At 44.3% G+C, this 21,596-nt stretch overlaps 1 protein-coding gene across 1 annotated transcript in view; it reads right to left on the reverse strand.

Annotated features, from left to right (window-relative positions):
* Positions 1 to 211: 211 nt before the first annotated feature.
* Positions 212 to 21,596, reverse strand: part of SYT17 (synaptotagmin 17) — a 962,035-nt gene continuing 940,650 nt past the window's right edge. The window contains exon 8 of the mRNA XM_069647133.1: positions 212 to 2,723. Coding sequence (XP_069503234.1) covers positions 2,527 to 2,723 — 197 coding nt within the window. The 3' untranslated portion in view covers positions 212 to 2,526. The remainder of the gene's footprint in view (positions 2,724 to 21,596) is intronic.

The following is a 21,596-nucleotide window of genomic DNA, read 5'->3' on the forward strand; positions in this document are numbered from 1 at the left end:
ATCTGCAAACATAGAACACTGCACTAATATCCTTCCATTTTCAACAACATGCCTCTTTATACAGAATCCAAGGCTGGAGACATGTGTGATCTCTCCAGCAAGCGTTACAGCCACTGATTGATTTCATTGCATGCATGCAACATTTATCAGTAATGCTTGCAAGTTCCACAGGTGACACAGGTATGATAGACAATACAGGTGTTAGATGGTATGTTGCACTTCAGTCAATTGACACAAATAAATATATCTTTATTTTCAATAAATATACATCATTAGACAATATGCGCTGAGAAAATTCACGTAAGCAAGAAACAGAACAAGTAGGCAAGTATTACTAAGATTTCCCGCTTCTAGAAAATCTACATCTGCTTAAACACATAGCGTATACCGCAGAAATATCAACAACAGTCGGGCAGCATAAACATTGAAACGATTGGCTTTTAGATGAGCCGATGCTGCCTAAAGGTCCATGTTATCATTTCTTCTCCCTCTTGGAGTCATAATGCCATGGACATTCCACGTGCATGAGTCTCTTACTATGGCATTAATTTTGAAAACACAGTACGAGTTTTGGACTTATGGTCACAGACCACCTCATGTAACTGTACTTTCTCATCAGGGCACATATAAATTGGCCTTAAGCCAGCTACGCTCTGCGGTACCAGGGTTCTGCAACCTGTGGCTGCCCAGATGTTTTGCACTATACATCAATTATCCCATCACCATTGCCTATGCTGCCTAGGGCTGATTGAAGTTGTAGCCCAAAACATCTAGCGAGCCAAAGGTTACAGACTCATGGGCTACACCAAAGATACCGTGGGGAGAGGTTCCCAAGCACTCTGTTGCCTAGCAGGGCCAGGCATGAATACTTTCAGAGTCATTTAATAGCAGGTCTGTTGGGAATCCAGAGAGAGAGAGAGAGAGAGAGAGAGAGAGAGAGAGAGAGAGAGAGAGAGAGAGAGAGAGAGAGAGAGAGAGAGAGAGAGAGAGAGAGAGAGAGAGAGAGAGAGAGAGAGAGAGAGAGAGGTTAAGCAGGAGCTCTCTTGTCACAGACTTGCACTTTAAGAAACATGCCTTTTCTAAAAACATTTTAGTAAAAAAAATTAAATGGTGGCCTGCGGTTGACATGGTTCATAATGATTTCAAGGACTGGAGGCTGCACAAGCAGAAGGAATTACAAGCACTGCACACATGTTAAGCTGTTTTGTGTCCACATTCCTTTAGCTAAATAAGCTTTCATCATCAGCAAAACACTTCAACATCGATAATTCACAGGAATGTTATCATAGCAGTGGATTATTCACAGTTATACACACGAATGAACCTAAAAAAAATAAGAAATCAAAATCAATATAAAAAACACATATTGCTTAATCTTGGGGTTCTGGAGATATATGCACCCCAACTCTCTATTAGGTTCAGGGCGTGTTGTGAGGTCATCAGAATGTTCCGTTGCATGTAATCGTCCACAAGATAATATTGCAACATGTGACCCAGCTGTAGGTTAGAATAAAGGTTTGCTGATTGATTATTTATTTTTAAGAAAGAATACATCTAACCGGTAATGTTTTTAATAGACCAGTGTATGTCAGAGCAGCCTTATGGTGCTCACCTAATTCACTACTAGATCACAAGCTATTGAACACTTTATTGGTGCATAGCACAACACGTGTGTGCCTACATTGAACATATACAACAGAGGGAGGAGAACTGCTGCATTTATTACTACTGCAGGGGGGTGTACATATATGTGCACTGTTTTCCATTTCTAATTTCTGCCCATACATATATAACCTAGACGTTCCTTCATATCTAGTAACATGGCAGTGATCTGATGTTGTAGTGTCCTTTGAAATCAGTGAAACTATACATTAAACCTAGGAGCTGGTACTGTTGTGAGCACGTTGGAAGCTTTCATCAGGAACACACAAGCTGTAATACATGCGTTTCTGCACCATATGTCACACAGAGATTACACAGGCGTACACCCACTCCTAAACGTTACACACAGATTAATTATTTATGACTAGCCAGTGCAAGGACAGAGCTTATTTTAAAAATCGACACTATTTTACATTTTTATTGTGTATTTAATTTAACACATTCACCAACTAGAACACGTGGACACTTGCCTCTCCGGCAAGGTTCCTAAAGCTATACTATAGACTGCAGATTTAAGACAATATAAAGCTCTCTGGGCAATTCAATGTGGCCTTGTGTTAAAATGGCGTCAGTTAGATACACCAAAGTGAGAGAGCAATGGTTTCCACAGTCACAGAATCAAACAATTTCGAATTTATGACGCAGCCAATGAAGTTAGTTGGAATGCCCGACAGTTCACGTTTTCGGCAGCCAGAGAACAATTTTTCATTATGCTCACACAGACATGTAACACACGGTTTTGAGTATGTTCACCGAGGCACGTAGGCAAATGCTGCCATCTTGTTAACGGTACTCAAACTGCAAACATGTCTTCCAAACCCTATGATGGCGGAGCGTTGATTGTTGAAGGCCTGCCAGCGGGGCTCACGTCACCTCAAGAGAAGCCGGAGAAACGCGGTCGCACTCGGCTCTGGATCGAAGGCTGTGCCACTGCTCCACCGCTGTGCGGTGCGAGTTCAACATTCGCCGCCAGTGACTCGATTCTGGAGAGCCCGAGGAGTACTGACCAATCACAATCCTCCCAATAAAGTCATTGCTGCTTTTCATGTTGTGACCATAAGCTGAGGAAGAAACACAGAAGGAGAATCGTGTTTATGTAACTGCAATACTCTATTCGATATGTTTTATTTTCCACAATAACAAATAAGAACATAGCATAGTATTAATCAATGAAATATACACTTCAAAGTCAAAACATATTAAATAATTCATCACTAACTAGTTCTAAATAACAGATACAAGAAAAATAATGAAAGTGTATGAGGAAGGAAAGAAGAGAAGAGAAGGAAGAAAAGGAAAAGAGAGACAGTATTGAAGCCAAAAACCAAAATATAACTGCAATACTCGAGCTTCCCAGCTTCTCACAAATTGGTTCTAATCAGTTCTGAATGCAATTGACCTCCATGCTAGTGTGCAAGGAGTGCACCAGTAAACAAACAAGTCATTGTCATGTCAAATTAAGAGTTTACACATTGTACATTCACCTGGGCGGTTTAGCTGGAAACCAATTACCATGGGATGGACGTCTTGTGTGACTGAAATATGGTTCAGGTCGTGCAAAAGTAAGGGAAATAGTATTCCTAAAGCATCTTTTTAAAGAAAACACTTATATAGAGTGCGCTTCTGGCAAGAAACAGTATCGTCACACCAACAAGATTACTTCTTAAATAGTATTTATTTTTTGCATTAGTATCATGCACTTTCCTTCTTCATACATTAGCTTGCATATTCATATTCATATTTGTTTCCTCTTTTTTGCATTAATGTCATGCACTTTCCTGCATGTAATGTATGAAGAAGGAAAGTGCATGATACTAATGCAAAAAATAAATACTATTTAAGAAGTAATCTTGTTGGTCTGACCAGGGGAGTTGCTAGGTCTGGAAAAGACCCGGGGCTAAACTGATGTCGGAACTGTTGGGACTGGGGGCTGGCTAGTCTTTTGGCTGTAGCTCCTGAGATTCTATCCGGGGCTACAACCAAAAGATCAGGAGCTATAGTCCCCTTAGCCCCCCCCTAGCAACGCCCCTGGGTCTGACGATACTGTTTCTTGCCAGAAGCACACTCTATATAAGTGTTTTCTTAATAAAGATAATTTGAATAAAATATTGCAGCAGCCACAATATACACTTAAGGGTGCAGCATCCAGGTAAACGAATAACTAAACTTTGCACTTAGAAATTGCCAAATTAGGAAGAAAAAGGCGGCAAGGACTGCAATCAGTATTCCTAAAGCACTAGCTGTTTTCTAATTTCATATGTGGGATTTAGAAAAGAGGGAAGCTTGAAATTTGTGAGGTTATGGTTCTGGACGTACCTATTCGGCACCAGAAACTCTGCTTTATTTTTGGTTAATTTGAAGAATGGTACAGTGTGTATCATGGATACCCTCTTTGTTCTGATTGATAGGTACAACTATGTTCTGTTGACATTGTGGTGCGTGGGGGTACAATGCATGTAGGGCAGCAACTCTGAGGGTTCTAGGGGAGGGAGAGAACGGATCCATGCCTCATGATGCAGAAGTTCATTTGGAGGCAATTTAGGGGAACTGATTGAAGGTAAGACAAAGGGGAGTATATACCAGACAACTTCCTTGGGGTGGGGTTTCCGTGTCGCGTGCAGGCTTCAGAGATGGTTCTGGGGTGTGCCGCTGCAGGCAAATGGCAATCTACTACGATGGGCAGGACTGTCTGTCTAGTATGCAGGGCCAGGAGCAGGTCGGTTGCAGCATTGTTGCTTTGGCACCACATTAAGAGCAGAATCGTGGAAATGTGCACGTGAGGAGCTTTTGGTCTTGCTTTTGTGCCGCGACTGTTTTTTTTCAGTTTAAAACATTTTGCCAATGAAGAGGAATGTCATATTGTGAAAAGAGCTTTGCAGGTTTTTCCAAAGTACAACACGAATAGGGGGTGTTGCCTTCGGAATTCTCGTCTACATACATCTTCTGTACGAGGTGGTTATGAACATTTTTGTTTTCATTTGTTTTGTTCAACTCAAAATACACATTTTACTAACCATTTTAGAAGCTAATCATTGGGCAGCTTCTGGAAGGCCTGAGTTTTGGAATACTCTTTGGCTTTGAACACCATATCCATGGATACCTCTGAAACTGTGCACTTGATGTAGTTCTTTGTAGGAGATGCTGGGTTTATGAGGCCACACATGGGCCTCATTATGAGGTGGGCGCAAAGGGATACCGGGCACCGTTAAGGACATCTGGGCCGTAATACCTTTGCGCCCTATTCCGAGGTCCCTTAGTGGGTTCCCTTCCTTAATGCCTGGTTTAACAGGCATTGTGGACGGGGCCCGTTAAGGGACTTCAGAGCTAATAACGGAAACAATTTGCGGTACCGTTATTAGCGCCTTCCCCCTTCCCATTGAGCCCTATGGGGGCTGAAATATCACCATTGCGCCTGGCCTTTCCCCAGCTGTGCAGCCATTATGGACTCAGGCAACTCCATTCTCGGCCCTTGCAGACCATGGGATTGCAAGCCTGTGAATTCAGCCTTTACCAGCCTTACCCTATGAAGCCGTGTGCTCCTCATTGCACCCCAAAGGGCATAAGCCTGCAGTAAGCACCAACACCCCCTGATCACTCCCTGGTGGAGTTGGAGTTCAGCGGAAGAAGATCCTTGCATTTGTACCACCATTGTACCTGGGCTTCATTTGCCTTCCAGCCATTGTGCCATCCAGTAAATCCCTGTTCCAAGGCATCCCAAGACCTGGCATCCAGCACAAAAGGCTCACGGAAAGGGAAGGATCTGCTTGGCATTAGCCCCTTCCACCATTTTCCCATCAATGCAGAACTACCAGCAACGTCATTTGTGGGTCGCAGCTGCTACCCCTGCAATCTCATTTGCGACACCTATTTTCAAATGAACAAAAATGTATATACTTTTTAAAAAACGGGCAAACTGCGGCCGGTCAGTGGCATAGTGGGTCTTTTGACCAAGAGCCCGTGCCACAGGCTCGTGCCTAGTCATTATTCCACTCAAGAATCGTCACTGGCTGTAACCAGCGTTGAGCTCTCCATTCCAAAATGCCGCCTGCAAGTAGTAGAGAGCAGGAGTGCAGAGCCCTGAGCCTGCCTGCACAGTCTCAGCTCCCAGAAGTGCCGGGATCAGCCGAGTGCCTTCAGAAAGAAAGTTGCTGGAGAGCACTGTGTGCGGCAGCTGAGTTTCCTTCTAAGCCTTCAGTGGGATTGAGCTTTTTTCCAGCTCAACAGGTCTCTGCTGTGTAAGGACCCGGAGGTCCACCAGAGCAAAGACACCCACGTTTCCCAAATAAAAGCAATGATGCTAATGTCTTCACTGCATGTGTTTTACTCAGCACCAGACAAGTCTTCTTCACGCCACTTTAGAGAGCTTGTTCGCTCTCCATCGCTTTTTCCTTCCTTTCCCTGCAGTTTAGATGCTTAGGTCTGTCATTGGAAACCGTGTGGTTTCCATCGTTCACCCCGGGGCCAGCCCATCACTGAAATACCTTCAACCTGCCCCGGCAGCCCCAGCTATGAACCCAGTGCCTCTGTTGCAGAATAACCAGACAGGCCAACTCAGCCTTTCATCCTCCCATGGCTGATAAAATGGGGGCAAAATCATAACGATTATTATGTGCTTACAGGCATGAAAAGCAGAGGTTGAACTGGTGCTTCATATATAACAATAATAATAATAATAATAATGATAATAACAATAATACTAATGTCATTCTTATATAGCACATAACAAGGGGGGTCCTGGGAGACTCTCTGCCAGACATGAGTCCTGGTTACAAGAGCCTTACCCAGAGTCTTTAGCTCACTATCTTTCACAGAGAAGAAATATCCCAAACATATCAGTCTTTGTCCTGCCCTGGGGCAGTCCAGCACCGAAATGCTAGTCAATTCTCCTCTGAACAAGAGTACCAACAGCAACCCCAGACACGTGTTTCGGTCTGGTTGAACCTCATCAGTAGGGTGTAGCTGTGCCTCTCTAAGAATAGTGAGCAAGGGGTCCACGTCTGGATTCCCCTAGTAATTTAGGGTGAGATCCAAAGTTACTTTAAATATGCAGATAACAAGGGGGGTCCTGGGAGACTCTCTGCCAGACATGAGTCTTGGTTACAAAAGCCTTACCCAGAGTCTTTAGCTCACTATCGTAATTACCTCCAAGGTTCCTTTGCGGGTCCAATCCTTAACAGCTGGTAAAAACCAGCCGGTAAGGTAGGGACCCGCAAAGGGACCGTGTAATTAGGCGGTAAGAGGTTAACGGCGCTGCAACCTTTACGGCACCGTTAGCCCCTTACCGCCTGGGTCGTAATGGGGCACATAGTATTATATATACATTATCTCAGTCTGAACCCCCTCGTATGGAATTCACATTCAGCATATCATCATATGGAAGGACCTGCGTCCCTCACTGGGATTCCATTCATGATATTGCAGGATATAGAAAACAGCCATTTGAACTTTTTACATGAGACATTGCCTTAGCAGAAAAGAAATCCACTTTTTGAATTGTTTTGAGATTGCTTTTTTCCAAGCAAGTAAATATTTGACTTGGGTTGGAGGATTTATTTTGCATTTCTTTCAACTTGTTTCTCAATAAAACCAATCCAGTAACACAACACATTTTTACTGCATTTAATTTGTATTGTTTTACAAGCAAGGATTGCTACATTGGAAGATTTATTTTGGATTTTTTCCAACTTGTCTCTCGGTGAAAACAATCCAGTAACTCTAGGCACACATTTTTACTGCATTTAATTTTTGGAAAAATAATGTCAAACTAGTTTCAATGTTGGTTCCAGTTATTTAGCTGTTTAATGTGGTAAAACATTTCGCAGAGTTTAGGTTTTATTTACTTTGCATTTTATTGGTGAAAATTACAAGTCCAACTGCACTGAACTAATTTCTCCAATAAATAATGCCTAGTCGCTAACGTTCAGGGTATATCAATTTGCAGCAATGGGTAGAAGAAATGGCTAACACCTTAGCCATCCCATCAGCCCTCGCACCACCTGACTCGCTGGATGGTGCCCGCCCGTTTCCTGCCCGCCACACAGTGCAGCTGTACCCCTCTGTATATCACCCCCGGCTGTATTTCTGTTCTGTTGTTACCTCTGAAAAGTGCTCCGTTATGCATCTGTATTGTTGTATACCTCTGTAAAGAGTTCTGCTGTTTCTCAAAGCTCGGTCAGCGCTTAATAAATTCAATAATAATCAAATAGGATGTACACACACTGCATTCTTTTCAAACGAAATTGGTATGCATTCAATTTCAAAGAATGTTTTGATTTCAAAAATAAGACTATACAAATCGCATATAACACAGTTACAGTTCTTTTTATATTTGTCATTTTCCTTTCATAAAACATATTTAGCAGAAGTTAACATATATATTTATATTTATTTTATTTTACATTTATTTATATACAGGAGGAACAATCCTCTTTTGATCACAAAAGAACGTACAATAGATGAGAAATCAGAGTTGACACGAAGCAGTGAGCATCTTACAATGGGGTGAGTTTGAGGGACATTCTGAACAGGTTGTGGAGGGGTGTAAATGGAACAGCCACAGGGGACAATACATAAGTGACATACATAGATTAAAGGGATGGTCTAGTAAAATTTTTTATTTAAAAAATAGATAGGCCACATAAAAAAAAATATACTAGCATCCTCCGTTTTAAAACTTCCTATGTAAAATTTTGAGCTATTCAAGCTCAAAATTCGAAAAAGCAAGCACAGGGGCGCAGCCATTTTGTGAAATGGAGGCCCTCCTGTGCTGGCTTTTGCTTTTGCGGCACTAATGAAGGAAAAGCCAGCCAGATGTAATAAACAAAGTCTACCGCTGGGTGGCTTTCCCTTCATTAGTGCCGGGACTCGGAGGACGCGGACCGGAGACCAGAGCAGGAAAGCTGCAGCTGAATCTCGGTAAGTGTTATTTATTTTTTTTCACAAAAAATAAGCACTAGCTGCGTTTTTTTTTCTAAGTTTTCCGGGCTGGAGGAGCCCGGAAAACTTAGAAATAAAACCGCAGCTTTAAAAACGTTGTATTTATGTTTGCGGTCGCTTTTGAAGCGACCGCAAACATAAATACAACGTTATTGTGTTGGAAAACGCTGCGGTTTTAAAACTGCAGCGTTTTCCAACACAACCGCGTGTGTTTCTGCCTGCTGTGGCTATCTTTTTGGGTCTCCGGTGCTCCCAGGGGAGCACCGGAGACCCAAAGTGAAAGCCAAGGCAGGCAGAAACACACGCGGTTGTGTTTACATGCCGCAGTGTTTCTACCTGCAGCTGATTTCCCATTTGGGGCTCTCGGGCTCCCCGTGGGGAGCCCGAGAGCCCCAAATGGTAAAGCAGATTCAGGCAGACACAACGCGGTTGTTTTCCGCAATGCCGCGTTGTGTCTGCCTGAATCTGCTTTTCCATTTAGGGCTTTCGGGCTCCCCGGTCCCGAGAGCCCCAAATGGAAAAGCAGATTCAGGCAGACACAATGAGGTTGTGTTGGAAAACGCTGCGGTTTTAAAACCGCAGCGTTTTCCAACACAATAACGTTGTATTTATGTTTGCAGTCGCTTCAAAAGCGACCGCAAACATAAATAGAACGTTTTTAAAGCTGCGGTTTTATTTCTAAGTTTTCCGGGCTCCTCCAGCCCGGAAAACTTAGAAAAAAAACCGCAGCTAGTGCTTATTTTTTGTAAAAAAAATAAATAGTACTTACCGAGATTCAGCTGCAGCTTTCCTGCTCTGGTCTCCGGTCCGCGTCCTCCGAGTCCCGGCACTAATGAAGGGAAAGCCACCCAGCGGTAGACTTTGTTTACTACAGCTGGCTGGCTTTTCCTTCATTAGTGCCGCAAAAGCAAAAGCCAGCACAGGAGGGCCTCCATTTCACAAAATGGCGGCGCCCCTGTGCTTGCTTTTTCGAATTTTGAGCTTGAATAGCTCAAAATTTTACATAGGAAGTTCTAAAACGGAGGATGCTAGTATATTTTTTTTATGTGGCCTATCTATTTTTTAAATAAAATGTTTTACTAGACCATCCCTTTAAGGACAACCAACATTGGACATTTTTAAGTGCAGGTAGGCGGTACGGCCAGCTGTGCTCGGGACGTGACCATGATGGCTGAAGTACTATAATTGAGGCAGAGGAAGTGAGAGACAGAGGCAGGTTAGAGGCAAGGGGAAAATGTTAGCTAGCAGGCAGATGAGAGTTAGGTTAAGAGGGTAACTCAGAGGTGAGGAGGTAGGACTTTAGTTTGGTTTTGAACAAATCTGTGTGGATGGTTTTTCGGATGTCTGGGGAAAGAGAATTCCATGCAAGTGGAGCAAGAAGAGAGAAAAAGTAGAAGCAAGAGGAAGCACATTGAGTGTGAGGAGCCTCTAGGGTAGTCGAGGAGGCTGAGTGGAGATTACGAGAAGGCTTATAAAGTTGGATAGAGGAGGATAGATACAGTGGAGACTTATCATGGATAGATTTGTGAACCAGGAGAAAACATTTAAATCTGGCCCTGTTTTTCATCATCAGCCATCCAGCCTGGTGACGGTACGAGGAAGTAGGTGTGAAATCAGTGAGTTGAAAGAGAGTCCTGGTTGCAAAGTTAATGATCTTGTCGAGAGGACAGAAAGCATAGTTGGGGAGACCAAAGAGGATGGTGGCACAGTAGTTGAGGTTATAGTAGACAAGAGTGGTTAAGAGATGTTTGGCGGTGTTGCAAGGAAGGAGGTGCCTGATTTTCCTAATATTTAGGAGGTTGAGGTGAGCTGCTGTTCCTGTTTTGTAGATGAAAGTAGAGAAGGTGTGAGAAGGGTAATATATGATGCTAATGCTTCTAGCTGAAGAAGGGTAGGGGAAAGTGTCAGTTGGGAACTGGATAGGCAGCGGAAGAGATGAGAGAGAGCTTTGGGCAGGGAAGAAGAATACCTCAAATTTGGCAGAGTTTAACATCCGAGCCAAAGCCATCCAATATTTGATGGTAGAGAGACAGTTGGAAATGTTGACAGAGAGATCAGAGCCGAGTTCAGGAAAAGAGAAAACAATTTGGGTGTCCTCCACAAAGAGTTGGTACGACAACCCAAAGGAGGAGATTAGTGCCCCAAGAACAATAGTGTAGAGTGGAAAGAGGAGCGGACCAAAGACAGAGCCATGTGGAAAACCAACAGTTAGAGGAGTGCGTTGCGAGGTGCTGTTGCTCCAGGAGACAGAGAATTGGCGAGGTGCAAGATAGGATTCAATCCATGCAAAGGCATGATCACGAATCCCAGGAAGAAAAAGAGTAGTAAGGAGATCAGTGTGATGAACAGTCTCAAAGGCAGCAGACAGGTCAAGGAGAATTCGGATAAAGGATAGGTTTGAGTGCTTAGCAGAGGCGATGAAATTGGACACATTCATGAGAGCAATTTCCGTGGAGTGACAGGAGCGGAAACCTGCTTGTTCGTGGGTCCCTAAGCTTGTGGATGTCTAAGAAATTGGTAAGCCGGTTGAACACAACCTCTTCGAGCACATTAGAGAAGGGCAGAAGGAGAGACACAGGGCTAAAGTTAGCCATAGGTTCGGGTCAGCCCCTTGCCTTTTTATTTTAGCAGAGGGATGACCGTGTCTGTTTTGAAAACAGAGGTAGCAAGGAGAGTCGAAGGACAGGTTGAAGAGTTCAGTGAGTTGAGAAGCCACTATAGGGGCAATAGACATGACGAGCTGAGGAGCAAGAGGGTTTGATGGGCCACAAGAGGGTTCCATGTGTTAATATCCCCAGAAACATATCGCGATACAAACATATCGCCATATTTTTGCGGCGTTATTGAGCCATGGACCCTGCAATCCCTGCATTATTTTGAAATAAGCGGGGGACACCCCCACAACCCCCGCTCCCACAAATGATCCCCCCCCAAAAATATCACCTATGGCGAGACAAACGACCATATGTACGGCGATATTTTTGGTGGGGATAATATGTAGGGATACCCACAAGAGAGGTTAGCCTTCATCAATAGAGATAGTACTTTATCAGTAGCAGTGTGACTAAAGTGGGCGATGGAGGCAGAGGATGATTGTAAAGTAGGCAGAGCATAAAATGAAGTAGGAGGGAGTGTGAGGAAGGTCAGGATACAGTCTCTAATTTTGGAAATGTTTGCAGCGAAGTATTTAGCTAGGTCATTAGCTGTTAGAGTGGAGTTGATAGTTATAGACTTAGGAGGAGTGAGGAGTGAGTTTAGGGTGCCTTGTAGCCGTTGAGGATGGTTGGTGTGAGAGTCAATGAGGGTTAGGTAGAATTCTCTTTTAGCTCTATCAAGAGTGGACTTGAGAGAGAGTTCAGGGCAGAGAGATAGAGTTTCAGATCTTCATGCAAGTGGGTACGCCTCCATTTGCGCAGCAGCGATGAAGGTCTGTGCGGAGAGAGCATATGAATGGGGTGACATATGGTTGAGGATGCTGAGATTTAGGGGTAAAAGTAAGCAGTGGGAAGTGAGAGGAGAATGAGTCATAGAGTAGGGATTGGAAGATGAAGAAGGCAGTGTTAGTGAAAAAGGTATCAGGTGTTAAAGATCTGGTCAATAACAAAATCTGGCCAATCTTTCGATCTGGTCAATCACAAAATCTTATGTCATCACTGCGAAACTGTGGCCAACTTCTCCCCTGAAGCCATCAAATGGGTCTAATAATTTATTTCCAATCTTACGATGAGAGTCTTCTCTACTTCGTCAGCAGCCGATCCAGTCCCAGTAACATGCGGCGCACCACAAGGTTCCTGCGTATCTCCAATATTGTATAATGCTTTCACAAAGCTACTATTTGACAAACTTGACAAAATGGGTATTTCATATGCAAACTATGTGGATGATACACAAATACTCATCACAGGATTTTATGACACTGACGCCAACAACCTCAACATAATTCACCTTGCCATCCAAGCCTGGATCTGTTCAAAATGAATTATGCCTCAACGATGACACGATCGAGTTAATCCTAATAGGAAACAAATACAAATTAACCAACCTACCTAAACAATATAAATCTTTCAACATTGATGGCAACACTATCAAGGTCACCAAGGAAATAAAGACATTGGCGGTCTATATTGACTCTTCCCTCACCCTTACCAGACAGGTTAATGCCATTGTCTCGTCAGCAGCCTACACATCTTAGACTGAGTAGAACCTTCCTCTCGAAAGATAACAGCATCACCTTGGAAAGAGCACTGATCCTCTCGAGGATAGATTATTGCAATTCGCTCTTTGCAGGATCTAGTACTAGAAATATCAATAAACTCCAGATTGTACAAAATAACACCATCAGGGCTGCTCTGAACATACCCAAGAACAAGCACATCTCATCCACCAGACGACATATACACTGGCTGCCGCTTCAAGAAAGGATCAAATTTAAAATCCTCACTTTAACCCATCAAATGTCTCGCTAACAAGGCACCAGCTTACCTCAGCAAGCAAATTGTCAAAACTAATAGACCCACCCGAGCCACATATGCCAACCTCATTGTTACTCCGAACTTTAAGAGACAGAAAGCAGGTGGATCCAGCTTTCCTGTAGTAGCTTCTAAACTGTAGAACACTCTGCCATCTCAGTTAAGAAATGACCCCTCCCTCTGGTCATTCCGGAAAAGACTGAAGACCAGACTTTTCAACTTAGACTCTCAACAATAAGACACCAGGCCTAGACTAGACAGCATATTCCCCAGCACCTAACCCTTTAAAGAAGAATTGCTTTACATGACAAGCCTGGTTTGTACATCTGCTACTTTAAGCCAAATATATTATGCCTGTTTTTGTATGTATGTATTCATGTACTATCTGCATCTATATACCTGTACCCGTAAGCCAGGAACTTTCTTATAAGTTGAAGTGTAACCCAACATGTTGATGTACTACCATGTAACCATTACAGTAAGATAATAGCGCCTTGGTGCCTCTGGGTTTTTGTGTGCTGTATAAATGTCAAAATATATAAATAGATAAATAAATAAATAAGGAGGAGAGTGAGGACTGTAGGTTGGAAAGAAAGGGGTGAATGGCAGAAGGATTACATTTCCTTTTAGTAATAGGTGAAGCAAGTGGTGAGGAAGGTCAGAGGGGGGAAAGGAGGTGGTGGTGGAAACAATTGAATGATCAGATATGGATGGTGAGCCAGTAGTATTAGTGGCTGAGAGAGAGGCAGAGATGAATTAGAAATTACAAAGAGTTACCCCCTGTGTGGGTTTAGGTTATGGATAGAGTAGAAAATGTGTAGAGAATGTGGCACTAAGAAAATATCGAAGTTCAGATTTCTGATAAGTGGTTGGAGGGGGAAGGTTAATGTCACCTAAGAGAATGAGGTGATGTTTAGTGGAAAGAGAATCAAGGAGTTGCCCAGTATCATCAGACAATGGTCCAGTGGGACCAGTAGGGCAATAGATACAGATGATGTGAACCGAGTGAGGCAGAGCAATAGTAGAGATGGTGAATTCACAAGAGGTAGGAGAGGACGTGTCATTGGCGATTTGTGAGAGTAGGTGTCAAACGCCTCCACGAGGAGAGTGAAAGTATGTTTATCTACAGTGATGTGAATAGAGTATAAGGTTAGGGAGTCCTTATTGCCTTCTGTTTGCCATACTATTATAGTTTGGTAATGTGATCTTGAGGTAGGCAGGGGAATGGGAAGACCTGAGTAGGCAAGTATCTTTAAGTCTCAGCAAGTTCTCTTATGATGGAGAAATCCAGTTACAGGAAAATCCTGATTGCCTCACATCACATCTCACCCTTCTCCTTGGCATATTTCAACAGCAAGTCTGTGTCCCTGTAATTGAGAATTCGGGCATTCATAGGTTGGGGCAGAGCACCAGGTTTTGGTTTCATCACGAGAGTGTGGTGTGCTCTCTTGTCTGGAAAGTGCAGCGAAATGTCCAGGACATCTAGGATCTTCTTCAGCAATACTTCCATGAAGCACTCCATCCTACCCTGATGTCCATCTTCAGGTACTCCCACTATGAGGACGTTGTTTCACCTGGCGGATGATTCAGGGTCATCTGACTTGGACTGTACCTCCTTGGGGTAATTGATGCAAATTGGTCAGCAGTGTTTTGATGTCTGAGATATTGTCCTTGAATCTTCCGATACCCTCAACCCTCCTGAATTCTGCATAGTTTCATGTCATCCTCTGGGAAAGAGGCAGGGCCAGGATCCATGGGCGTAGCCTGCAGGCATAGGTATAGGAGTTTTGGGCACTGATCTTGCAAAGGCATCCATCCTACCCTTATTTGTACTGCTGCTACGGACCATGTTGGTGGAGTCAGTGTGGATCGGGCAGTTCCTTATGGCGCAAGAGGCTCTCAGTTACTTTTTCCCCAGGCGTGCGGGCAACATAGAGTCAGTCCACTGGGGGCCCCAAAACAACTGCTGTTGGAGCAGATCATTCACTCAGTGTCGTGGATTATCTGGAGCAAAGCCCCCAGCGTGGCACTATGTCCATTCACCCACCTCTTTGAGCTCCTCCTGTCCCTCACGCTAAGGATATGCAGTCCCCGGCACTCCTTCCAGCTCTAGATTGTTGTCTGTGCATCCGCGCACAGAGGAGGGGAAAGCCACTGAGGAAAGACCCTGTGCCAGCCGCACTGTGAACTGGCCAGCCAGACCGCCCACAAGGCAGCCTCACACTGGTGGCAGCCCCCGTGCAGCTAAGAACACCGGAGACAGGCCATTGCTATACCCCAGCCGGACGCAATGCACTCAGGCCCACATGTAGCTGGGGAGCTCACCCACACTCAGCCGTCTTTCCCCCTGCAGGAACCATCTGGACTAGGGCATGTTCGCTCATCCACCCTTTAAGGTAGGATGCACGGCAGCCCAACATCTCCAGACTCCGTGGTATAATGAGAGCACCGAGAAGGTGCTCACGTTATCTCTGTCTCTCACCTGTGGGCTGGGCATATTGGCACTCAGACCTGGGACAGCCTGGTGAATGCCAGGATCACCTTGGGTGCAGGTGGGTGTCGCTGCACTGATTTTCTACTGCTGCTCTGCCCGTTTTCAAGTAGATATCCAAGGTGCATCGCAGAGCTCTGTGACAATGCGGGCGTCATTCTGGTCACCCAACAGCATCCACCTACCCCCCAAAAATCTTTTACAGTGCATTTGGTAGCTGGAAATTAGTGGTAGTCTATTTTGTCACGCCCAAGTACTTTTTGCTTGTGTTGTAAAGTTGAAACATTATTTTGAGGCAAGATATTATATGCAGTGTCTGTTATTGAGTGGTCCATCTCATTACTAGGGAGAAGAGAATCCCAGAGCAGTTTGTATGATTTAAACACACATGTGGTTGCTTGTCAGATTGAGGAAAAGAGTATTGCATCATTGATTGGAGACTGCAGCAGGAAGGAAATTCCATTTAGTAGCTGTAACTCAATGCACCAGGAAATGCATGTTGCTGTAAAAAAGCAGCAAATACGAAGTCTTACATTCATTTCGCAAAGGAAAAATCTTAGAATTTACTGTGCAAATAAAAAGACTTTTTAGGCACGAGAGGACTGTAACGGATTGTCGTCTTTGTGGTCAGTACACATGTTGCTTGTATAGAACATCATTAGAATTACTTGGAGGCAGGAGGCGATATTATTTATTTTAGTGACTGTTTCTTAGTGGGTCATCGTGTAGTAGGCAGGATACATGTGGAGTAACCAGCTTCCTTGAAAAAGAGGCATGTGCCATTGCTTCATAGATTAGGAGAAGACCATCACAGAATTGTTTGGTGGCAGTGGCTGGGAGGATGTTACATTAGACTGGTGCACCATCGTTTGGGGCCAAATAAAATGCTTGTTCCTAGCAAAGTTGATGGCCAACTTGTCTGAGCACCTGGTCCTGCATGGGAGAGAGGGGGAGATGGGGCTAGAGGGTTTTTGCATCAGCTACTGAATCTGCTCTATGCACTGGGGAGGCCAGAATTGAGCATAGGGACATCTTAAGCATTTTCGGGGCCCTGGGCATGGACATCTTTGGGGCCCTCTCCACCAAACCAAAGGAATTAAGTGATTAAGAATATCTGGCGGCACCCTCCTCCAATCCCCCCCCATCGTGTTGATAACCTATAGGTTGATATGCTGCTGTGCAGCATTCAAATACTTAACTACAACAATTACCCTGCAAGAGGCATGAGGGGAGGAAGAGGAAAGCCTAGACGAAGACGAAGGACCACCGGCTGTTTTTCTGCACAAGTTACTACTAGGAAATAAACTGGAGTAATATTTGACTCAAGAGTCTGGTGCACAACTTTATGGACAAACCTTTGCTAATAATACTGCATAACTGTATTGGCTAAACTTGAAGTGTGAGGGGTATATCACCTAACTTCAAAACAAGGATGTTTACTCCCTTCAAGTCCCCTTACATCTTCATTCTCGCTCTAATCAGAATGATAAACAAGTAGCATTTGAAGGCCAACATTAGCAATCTAGGAAGAGGTTACTTCTCTTGTAGTATAGAAACATGATACTTTTTATCACTAGCATCCGGGGAGGTATGCAGCCTATAGTATTAATACAGGACTGTATGTAAAAGGTACATGTGTCCAGAATAGGCAGAGAACTCACATTAGCTGCTTCAGATAATGCAAATGTGCTCAAGCATGGATAGATAATGCAAATGTGCTCAAGCATGGATAGAGGAGGCCAGCTGTAAGGAAGGACACATCTACACATAGCTTAATATGGATAGTGGATGCAGATTAGAAGCTATCAGGACGGTGTCTCTATCCAGACATACTGAGATTAGAAGTGGAACATGGTTTTCAAATAGTGTTGCCATTGGAGATCAAGGGAACACGTGCCTGTGGTGTGCAGTATATCAATGCTCACTATGATAGTGGAAGCAACCCTATAGCCAGTGAAACCATGAGTGAGGCTTTTATGAAGATCATACCGTGAGAAGGAAATCACTTTGAAGGGCTGACCATTTTGAGAGGTTTAGGGACTGGAAATTCTGAGAGGTTAGGCAATACAAGATTACATGAGATACCCAGGATCCCACATTGCTTAAGGGGTGAAGCTGGGATTTGTGCCAACTCTGCAATTTCTGCATTTGAACACTTTCTTTCCCAGCTCTTACCATGTACTAAAACAATCTCATTTTATAAAAGCTGACTTACAAAGTACACATATCACATTTTCAAACCTGACAATTTTTTAAACCAAAATATTATAGCAGGGTGTTACGCAAAATGGGAATGATTCTAGCGTAATTCTCTCCATCATCAAGGGAAGTATATACGTACCAGCATACCAATCGATGTGATTGAACAGATTTAATCTAGGTATGACTTTCGAAATTGTCATTCATAAACGTGCAGAAAAACCTTTGACTTTTATACAAAAAGCAAACCGTTTTTTGTGTCAAATGAGGAGACCTTACAATATGCGTGCCCAAGGCCTACAACATATGGTCTGCTCTCTCCTGTCTACCACACCTTCCACCCAAATGGCTTACATAAGAATATGATCAAGTAATGAGCTAAACAATGCCACCAGCATGCAAGAAGGCAAACCTCACAGAAGACAGCACAATAATGCTAGAGATATTAGATGATTTGACCAGGATCACTGTATCGTCTGCTGGCAAAGCCATGAGACAAGCATGAACACTTTGGTTCCACAGTTTTGAATTTGGATACTTATTCACCTCTTGGACTAATAGTTTAAGCTCATCTTTAGAGGGGATTGCCTAGGTTTTAGAATGCCCCATCTGAACAAACCAATTTCTAGACCTTCACCATACGAATGACGTGTTCGTTTTTATAGCAACACCTGTCTGGTGCAGGTACATTGCTGATAATAGCACCTATGATGCTGCAAAACCAAGTACATAGGCAAGTAGGTTTATAAACTTCAGACATAGTGAAGGTTCAGCCAGCCTTGCTGGAATGTGCTCTTCTAATCTTTCATATGAACACATTTCTCTGCTTACCACACTGAGCTAACTTCTGAAACATTGTGGCACTCAATGTATTAATATGCATTTCAACTTTGGCTATTGCACATGATCAACATAATTCCCACAGGAAGGAGAAAATGCTACAGGAGTTGTGCCATATGGAACACACAAACTATTTATTCCACACTGAACACAGAAAGCATTACATGATTAATTGATCAAGGCAGAATGTACTTGTCAAAACAGACAGGCAATAGGTTTAGAGCCTCAGCAGAATGCCATAAAGTCTCTTGGCGTGTGCTATTTAAGTCTGTTGAACAATGGACACTTACTTCTTTAGAACAGGCAGCCTTGTGGGGGCCCCCTCCAAGGTGAGGGCCCTGGGCGAGTGCCCCTTTTGCCCTCCCATAAAAACCTCTCTGATTGAGCATGCCAAATTAAAGGCCACATTGACACATTCATCAGCACCTACAGTGCAAACGATAATAGTACATGTTCAGGTATTGGCGTCAAAGGAGAAGGATGTTAAGACCACTGCCTTTGAGGTCACGAGGGAAAGGTGCAGATTGCCTCTGATGATGAGCCAGGAGACAAAAAACAAAGTATAGAGGAACATGATGAGCCAGGAGGAACAGCAAACAGTTTAAAGGAGTGTGATAGGGAAAGTTCCTGGTGTCTGCTAGCCACATTCAGAGAGTGTGAGAGTATTAATGATGAGGGTCTCAATAAAGATTATGACCCATCCGAGTACAGGCAGCATAAGCACATGATCCTGAAACCACTTATAATGAAGAGAAGGAAACAATTACACAGTTACATAGATGGGAGCGAAACAGGGATCGAAATTAAGATCGGATAAGCAGGAGCAAAAAGCAGCTCCTGGGTGTCCATTAGTAACGAAGGACCAGGATTGACCACTGGGGAATGAGGGGCTAGCACATGACGTTTTCCAAATCTAACTTCCACAAAAGATTTAAGCTTATCATTTTGTCCATTATTTATGCGTTAAATGTTTTCCAGACGTGTCCTAATGTTTGCTAAGAGATTGTCCCAAATGCACAGAGTGCAGTTCACATAGGTGCCTTTGCTCGGCATCAGTTGGTACCTGTTGGTGTCAAGCTAACCAGGCTCTTCTAGGCTACAAGCAGGAGCTAAATAGCCCCCAGCTCCCCTCAATTTGGAACTCTTTGCGAAAGAAGCAGCTACTTGTCCATCTGTGTATTTGTTGAAAATCCTGGTTTGCATTATTTCATGAATACAATCAATCACTACTGTAAAGTTCTACTATGTCACTTTTCAGGCAAGTCTGTAGCATGGGGGAATGGTGCATTACTTTACGCAGCGGTGCAGGCACTAGATCACTCTGAAAGGCAGAATCTACCCTGCACTATGAACATTTGGTCTGTGGCTGCACACTGGTTAATCTTCTCTTTCCTGTGACTTGAATGTCTAAGTATTAGAGGTCAGCAAATGCACACAGTCTGTCACCAGGCCACTTTGTGTGTGCAAGGATTTGAAGGCAGTGGTGACAGACATATTAACATCTGGGAAAAGGTGGATTAGGTGGTGGCACAGCCGCAAGCAGCATCTACATCTGCATTTTGTTGCTGTTGACAATTGATTGAACTCCTCTGCTGCACAGTGCATCGGGAAGCCCATGCTTGTCCCGTGCATTGAGCATATGCTTCACATTGTGGTGACACATTTACAGGACAATTCATGGAATAAATGTGCGCCGAAAAGGGGAGCACAAGCGTGAAAATCGCAGTGCACGTGGGCTAAAGCTGTGCACGCAGCCATTCGTCGATGCATGGAATGCGCTGCGCGTGTAAATCCAGGGATGTGTGCCAAATCTGTGGGTGGCGCACACATGCGCACACGTCACTAAACGCTGTGCGCGACGTACACAGCAAAAGCGCACAACATGAAACGCACACAAGAAAAGTGGGCGTAACACGGGGCATAACACGCGGAATGGGGAACAATGTGTGGAAATGTGGGCATTACGGGGGAAGTACCAGAGGTAAATGATCTCAACGCCCACACGCACGCTAACAACACGTATTCATGGAATCGAACAGGGGAAACCCATGCGCCAAAAAAGACACGCTAATCCATAAACACGTACGCCAGCAGGAAGCAGGCGTAAGCGGCCCCGCACAGCATAAAAGGGCGCGCAAACAACAAACACGTATATACAGCTACGATGAATGTCCCATTCTGTGGCCCCCTAGGAGAAATGAGGTGTCACGCAACGCTCAGGCACCCCAAAAAATCAAGAAAAAGAGATACGTGACCCCTGTAGCCCACGTGCGTGTGCAAAGGCCAATCGCGTGTGAAAATCCATGCACACCCCCGAAATACATTTACCCAGGCCAATCGCATGTGAAAATTCATGCGTACCCCGAAATACACGTACCCAGGCCAATCGCGTGTGAAAATCCACACACACCCCCGAAATACACATACCCAGGCCAATCGCGTGTGAAAATCCACGAGCACCTCTGAAATATGCACAGGCAGCCCATCCACCCTCCCCATGCCCCACAGGCAGCACATAGCACAGGGGGGACTTTTTCCACGCTATTTACCTGACGCAAGTGGGGTACACGTATTTGGAGGGGTGCACCTGGTTTTTCACATGCGATTGGCCTGGGTACGTGTTTTCCACGTGTTTTGGCAGCCATGAGCGGGGTACGCATATGGAAGGGGGTGCACAAGTACATTTTCACGTGTTTTGGCTGCCATGAGCGGGTTACTCGTATTCAAGGGGGTGCGCGAGTACATTTTCATGCGTTTTGGCTGCCATGAGCGGGTTACCCATATTCAAGGGGTTGCGCAAGTACATTTTCACGCGTTTTGGCTGCCGTGAGCGGGGTACGTGTAATTTGTCACGCGATTACAGTGTAGCGGCCCTGTAAACTGGTCCAGGGTTAGCGGTGCCCTTTGCGCCGTATTGGGGATTTTAATGGCTTTTCCTTGCGCAAGGGGCGTTCTTGGGGGCGTAACTGGCGCTGCGGGATGTTCGCTGTGCCACAGCT

Source organism: Ambystoma mexicanum, chromosome 2q (assembly GCF_040938575.1).
Source record: "Ambystoma mexicanum isolate Mex_15411 chromosome 2q, UKY_AmexF1_1, whole genome shotgun sequence".
Taxonomy (NCBI): domain Eukaryota; kingdom Metazoa; phylum Chordata; class Amphibia; order Caudata; family Ambystomatidae; genus Ambystoma; species Ambystoma mexicanum.